The sequence below is a fragment of the Limulus polyphemus genome, unplaced genomic scaffold (assembly GCF_000517525.1).
Source record: "Limulus polyphemus unplaced genomic scaffold, Limulus_polyphemus-2.1.2 Scaffold3666, whole genome shotgun sequence".
Classification (NCBI taxonomy): Eukaryota; Metazoa; Arthropoda; class Merostomata; order Xiphosura; family Limulidae; genus Limulus; species Limulus polyphemus.
In genome coordinates this window covers 35,188-42,049 of record NW_013669276.1, presented here as the reverse complement: position 1 = coordinate 42,049, position 6,862 = coordinate 35,188, and the positions used below count along the sequence as shown (strand labels likewise).

At 33.0% G+C, this 6,862-nt stretch overlaps 1 protein-coding gene across 5 annotated transcripts in view; it reads left to right on the top strand.

The window, feature by feature from the left end:
- The window catches only part of LOC106469810 (ribose-phosphate pyrophosphokinase 1), a 67,924-nt gene that overhangs the window by 28,420 nt on the left and 32,642 nt on the right, over positions 1-6,862 (top strand). For all 5 annotated transcript variants that reach the window (XM_022398369.1, XM_022398371.1, XM_022398372.1 and 2 more), the window contains exons 4-5: positions 1,090-1,214; positions 5,737-5,910. In XM_022398369.1, coding sequence (XP_022254077.1) covers positions 1,090-1,214; positions 5,737-5,910 — 299 coding nt within the window. The remainder of the gene's footprint in view (positions 1-1,089; positions 1,215-5,736; positions 5,911-6,862) is intronic.

The window sequence follows — 6,862 nt, the reverse complement described above, 5'->3', positions numbered from 1 at the left end:
TGTAGCATTCCACCACAGTTTAATTCTTCATATTGTTAGCCGACACTAGGCAGCTGGTACATAATTGAATAGATTTGTTTAACAACAAGTAAAAGCTTGGATTGGTCTATTCTTTCGTTGGGGGTGTGTCTGTGGGCCAGACTAGATTTGGAGAACCTCAGTACTATAAAGGCTTGGTTTGGTCTGAAGTTTCATTGGTGGTAGTGTCCAGGGTCACTGATGAGGAATGGAATTCTCCGAGACTAGTCTGGCCCACAGACACACACCCAATGAAAGAACTAACCATTCCAAGCTTTTACCTTTTGTTTAACAAATGTTTAAACAACTCTATTCAAGTAGAGAATAATGCTGATTGCATGATAGATTGGCCAGTACATGTTATGTACAGGGATGGGAGTTTGCTTGGACATGTCATGAATAAACTGTTATTGTTTAATTATTATTATTTCATGTAATTTACAAGCAGAACAAATGATTTACAGATTTATACCTTTGTTTATACAAAGAATTCGTGTAACCTGTATGTCATCTGATGAACAAGTGAATAGGTGTGATAAGTACAATAAACTAATTGTGCACGAAAAGTCAACCATGAAGACGAATATATTTCAACAATTGCATGTTTATGATGTCAGAAATAACTATACACTCAACACTTAGGCTGTCTGCAGTTGTAATTCTTTTATAAACAAGATATTTATAAGAATTTTTTTTAAAAAGACGTAACCTGTATGTCACATGATGAACAGGTTACTAGGTGTGATAACCTAATGGTACACTGTAAATCTAGCCACCTAAGCAGTCAAGTGTTGACTGCTAGCTAGGTGGCTAGATTTACAGTGTACCATTAGGTTATCACACCTAGTAACCTGTTTATCATGTGACATGCAGGTTACATGTTGACTGCTAGGTGGCTAGATTTACAGTGTACCGTTAGTATATCTTGCTTATCTTATGCAGTCAGCTGTTCATCTCGTTTTCTTGAATTTATTTTTATTAGAAATAGTTACATTTCAGATGCTTAGATGAAAACACTTGACCATAATTGGTTCATATTTCATCAATATTTAACATATTTGTCTTCTTTAGGGGTTTTTTGATATTCCAGTTGACAATTTGTATGCTGAACCTGCAGTGTTAAAGTGGATAAAAGAAAATATCACAGATTGGCGGAGTTGTGTCATAGTTTCTCCAGATGCTGGAGGAGCTAAAAGGTAAGAAAAAAAATTCATTCAAAGTTGAAAAAGTTAATTATTTTCCTGATGTCTGTTTCAAGACTGAGTAATGAAAAGGTTTATGTTAAGTTTTTTCGTAATAATATTCTCACCAGAAGGATAATGAGAAAAATGAGAAAATTTATTTTTCCTGTTAAAAGTACAAAACTGATGAACATTTGATAAATTTTCAGGTGGTAGAATTTGATTTATTTAAAATAATTCATACATTGTATAGACATTTATGGTTACAAAATTGAACATTGAAAATTCAAGACAGTGGCTACATAATAAACATCAAGAATACCCGTAATTCAATGTAACTAACTTGTATACTTCCTTACCATGGATAATAAGTAACAAAACATTGTAACAAATTTTTTAAAAACAGCATTTTAGTTAATTCCATCCAAACATGGAAGCTGAAGCACTTTAAGGTGATCTAAACATGGACCTAAGCAATCCAATAAAAGCTGAAGGATTTTATGGTGATCTAAACAGGGACCTCAGCAGTCCCATGGAAGCTGGAGGAGTTTAAGGTGATCTAAACAAGGACCTCAGCAGTCCCATGGAAGCTGGAGGAGTTTATGGTGCTCATTAATGAAAGCTGAGGCTCTTCTTGACTTAAAATATGTTCAAATGAATAACAGTGAGCTTCTTAGTTTTTCAAGAAAAGACCAAAACAAAGAAGACAATTTCTTTTAGATAAAACACAAAACCTAAAACAATATTAATTTTGCCCTTTCTGAAAAAACTATCAAAAATTAATTTATTTGTTTCAGTTCCACACTTCTCTATGAATTCCTGATTAATATAAATAAAATTCAAATATATTTTTGTGAATGTAGAATTTCAAGAAATATTACATGATGGAACTTGACTCTTTTTGACAACAGCTAAAAACCTAGTTAACAATGAGGGTACACAACTGATGGAACAGTGCATTATACTCATTACGAGTAATATAGTTTGAAAATTTTACTTAATTAGCTTGGTATATATATTTGTAGTTCCTATCCATGAAGGTAAATTGCTTTGATCAAAAGTGAATATTAACTGAATTATAAAATTTCTCCCTACTCTTTGGCTTTCATCAGTTGCTTACTGAGTCACTGCCTTATAGAAAAAAAAACATTTAGGAGTGATAAGAATCCCTACTAGACAAAGCTGTAGATAGACTACTGCCTCAGCCAATGATGATTTTGAGAAATACATGTATGACTAGTAGTAACATAAAGAGATATTTCATAATTGTAATAAATTGACTATGATGAAAACTTGAATTCAGTAGAGTTAGTAGTTGTTAAGCCTCACAATTATATAATTGAACTGACAACTGTTCTCTTCATTTTCCAACCTTTCATGAAAACTTTCTTGATATCAGGATTGGTTTAAGCTTGCCATAACTGTAATGAGTATAATGCACTGTACCCTCATTGTTAACTAGGTTTTTAGCTGTTGTCAGAAAGAGTCAAGTTCTATCATGTAATATTTCTGAAAATTCCACATCACTTTTCTATAATAACAAGTTAAACTCTGTGAAATCAGCAGTGGTTAAACTTCACTACAACTGAACCAATGACTGTAAAGTCCTGTCTACTTTCCTGTCATGAAAACTTGAACTTGGGTTAAATTTCACAATAACTTAACAACTAAACTGGCATCTGTTCAAGTCCTGTCCACTTTCTTATCATACCAACATACATACATGCGAGTACTAAGGAAGTTCATGTAAATGTGACACAGCATAACATTAACGTTATATGTTGGAAGGTAGATAATACAACAGACAACATAAACTACCAAGACACGCACAACTAATCTTCATGCCAATGTTTGCGTGTATTAGGAAATTCATCTGACCACAAGACAGCATAACATTAATGATCTATATTAGACTATAGTTGATGCAATATAAGACTATCAAGATATGCACAACTAATCATCATACCAACATGTACATGTACTAAAGAAAGGTACATAAAGAAACTAAATTCACTCCTCAATTCTCAAAACATGAAGTGTCTTAACACTACAGATATGCCTAAATTCACCTTAATAAACTTAAATAAACAGTACTTGAAGAAAGTAAAGGACTAAACTTTGCCCTAACTCATAACAAATCACCCATCCCTGACTTAGCTACAAACAAGTAGTATGTGACTCTAATATAGCCTACCACAAGAGGAAATGAAGTATTCAGAATCAAGATATATTGAGCAGTCCAGAAAGCCATGAAATTTAAACACCACTATTTAAAAAGTATTTTAAAAAAAGCTGCCCTCAGTACCTTAAAGAATGACATCACCATAATAATTTTACCTAGCAAAGAGGAACGTAGCATCAAGTTCCAAGCTCTATTTCGAGATAGTCACACAATTAAAGTGAAGTCTAACCCAACTTCTTACACAGAGAACAGAAATTAATCAACTCCTCAGTAAATATTAGATAGAACTTGGAACAGAAATAGTCAAATAACAGCACCACCCCACACATCTTTGACCTACCAAAGATTCTCAAGCAAGGCTACCATCTCCATTACTTTGTCAACTGGAGATATTCACCATGCCACCCCTTAGCTAGATATCTTGTAGATATTATATTGTTATTAACATTCTCACATGTATCCAAGTTATTCATTAACATCCCCAACCCTTGAAACACTACAGATGTCCACCAACAACTTAAAAATATCATAGCTCTTCAGTAATATACCAAACCGATAACTTCTACAGTAGCTGAACTCAGCTTTTTGTATGAACATAGCCTACTTCAAGCATGAAGATAAATAACAAGATGGCATAAGCATGAGTTCACCACTATCACCAGCACTCAGTAACCTCAGCGTAGCCAACTTCAAACATGAAGATAAACAATGGGGAGGCCTAATCATAAGCTCATCCCTATCACCGGTACTCATTAACCTCAACATAGCCTCTTTAAATATGAACATAAACAACAAGGAGATTTAGTATTGGGCTTAGGCCTATCACTGGTACTTTGTAACTTCTATATAGAATGTTTTGACATCCTCAAAATGGCCACTCTAGGATTTGGATCATGTATATTGAAGATACCATCATAATATCGCCAGATGCCACAGAAAAGATTTCAGAATTCATGAACAGACAATATCTAATGATACATTTCACATTGAAATAGAAGAAGATACAAATTCATATTCCTAGATATGATGGTTATCATATTCCACAAGAGTTTATAGGAAACCCACAGATACCTTATCTAAATTAAAATGCCACAACAGTGTAAAGACAGACATCATAGAGTGGCTAATTTTCTAGAAGAGAAACATATCCTTGCAGCATTCATTGCATTGGATGCCCATAACACTGGATAAATAAGAAAATGGAAAAAAATAGCAAGATTAAGTAGGGAAAAAATTACACACATAGATTCGTATACCTCTGTGTCAAAGGTTTTTCCAAAAACCTACAAAGGACGTGTAAACAGCACGGAGGCGGAACAGTATTCAGAAGTCACAACACAGTATGATTACAGCTAGTGTACATTATACCATTTAAAGACCCAATAGATAGTAAAAATCAACATCCCTCGTTAATGTGGACTTCAATACATTGGAGAAACAAAAACACTAACAAAGGTTTAGAATTCAAGAAAATAATAGATACACTGGTATAACTGTCTCGTATATCTGCGATAGTGCATCACGCCAGAGAAGAAGATTACAAAATGAAATTGAGTAATATGAAAATAATTTGATGCAAAATGCAGATAAGGAAAAGAAAGTGATAGAAAACTTTTTATACCCACTTAACTGATAAAACACTCAGTCAACCTGGTTTAGAAGTCGGCAAAACCTAGGTACCCCTCTTCAAAGCAAAAAGGCTCATTATGAGGTTTAGTTTTTTGACTTTAGTCTTTCTTCACAATCATAATAGGACCTGTAGAAAAATTTAAACCCAAGCCCATCTGACCCTTAATCCACCCCTGCTCATGGGGACTATCAAGAATACCCAGGATCAAACTCCTGTTATTACCACACTGGAAATAGATGTTCTTAGGATTCCCTGAAGATAGCAGTAGATTAGCAGACAAAAAAAATGGATATAAAGTATAGTTAGTGATTACTGAGTAGTAATAAAGAAAATAAATGTGACTAATTAATAATTAAATATTCAGTTTCTCATACAGACATCTTTAGTTATCTGTATGATTAGATAACCAATGTACGTTATATTGACAGGTAAATCATTAAAACGTTAACTGTTTAAGGTTAGAGTGTAAGCCAAGCTGTAAAAATTTGGGTGTTTTATTGCAGAAAATTTGTGTTTTATGGTATGTTTCCGATCACGTGCATTTAGTTATGGCTAAAGTTTAAAGATGGGGGTTAATTATATTATGTAACAAACACCATTTAATAGTTTCACTTTAAATTGTTGTTTTCGTACTGTAGACGTGTGTTTCAAAAGTCGTGTAGAAAACTTGTATTATCATTGTATTCTCACGGCTGCTAATTTTACAGTCATTTGTTTCTTTTAAGGGTCACTGCTATTGCTGATCGTCTGAATGTTGACTTTGCTCTTATACATAAAGAGAGGAAGAAAGCAAATGAAGTGGCATCCATGGTTTTAGTTGGAGATGTGAAGGACAAGATTGCCATCTTGGTTGATGATATGGCTGACACTTGTGGTACTGTTTGTCACGCAGCTGACAAGTATGTGATCCTATTTTATATTTGTCTCCTTTAGAAATCTTTTAGCATCTTTGAAATTATGCATTGTCATGAATACTTTGGTTGTATTCTTAGTTAAGCCTTTTAGTTGCAACAGTGGTTTTGCATTGAGTAGTGTTCTCCCAGTCAAAGTTACTAAATATTTATGTTGCAACTTTATGTGTTAAAAATATCACAAATTAATATTGCCAGATATTAAACAATTAACTGTATACCGGGCTTCATTTCTTAGAGTTTTGGGTAACAGTTTTTAAAATTTGACAGTTTTATTTTGAGAAGCTTCAAATTCCATTAGAAGTAAGTTTTATTTTCAACTTCTGCCCATTTTCAGTTGTTACGTTTTTGCCAAACTCCACTACAGTACTCTATTTTTATTTTAGGTAAACACTTACACAAATATTAAAGCTGATATTAAAACAAAAGAAAATCTGTAACTATCTCTGTTTACTGGTTCATGAATGTTACTATACCTATATCTAGAGGCATGATAGTGAAGTTGGAAATATGGAGTAACTCTGTCATAACTCTATATACTGGACAAAACTATTGGTCAAATCTGGGATATCACTACAGCACTGACACTATTTTCATCTAAACATCACATTGAAGACAGCAGATTCATATGTATTTTAGGTTAAGAGAAATAAGCGTTCAAAGAGTATAAAAAATAAATACTGCTGTTTTTATCGTATTTTCTAGTGTCAAAACGAGAGTGCTTAAATAGACTAATGCAATATGTTCAGGTTTTAGGCAAGATGAAAACTAAACTCACTGATTTTAGAAAATAGAAAAATACAAAATAAACAATGTATGGTATAAAGGAATTATGACCATTTTGTATGAAAATAATTTAAAATGTTTAAATATAGAAAAATAATTGTTTGCAGTTTGCCTAATAGAACTAATAACTTATTAGTTTCCATGTAAACAATAT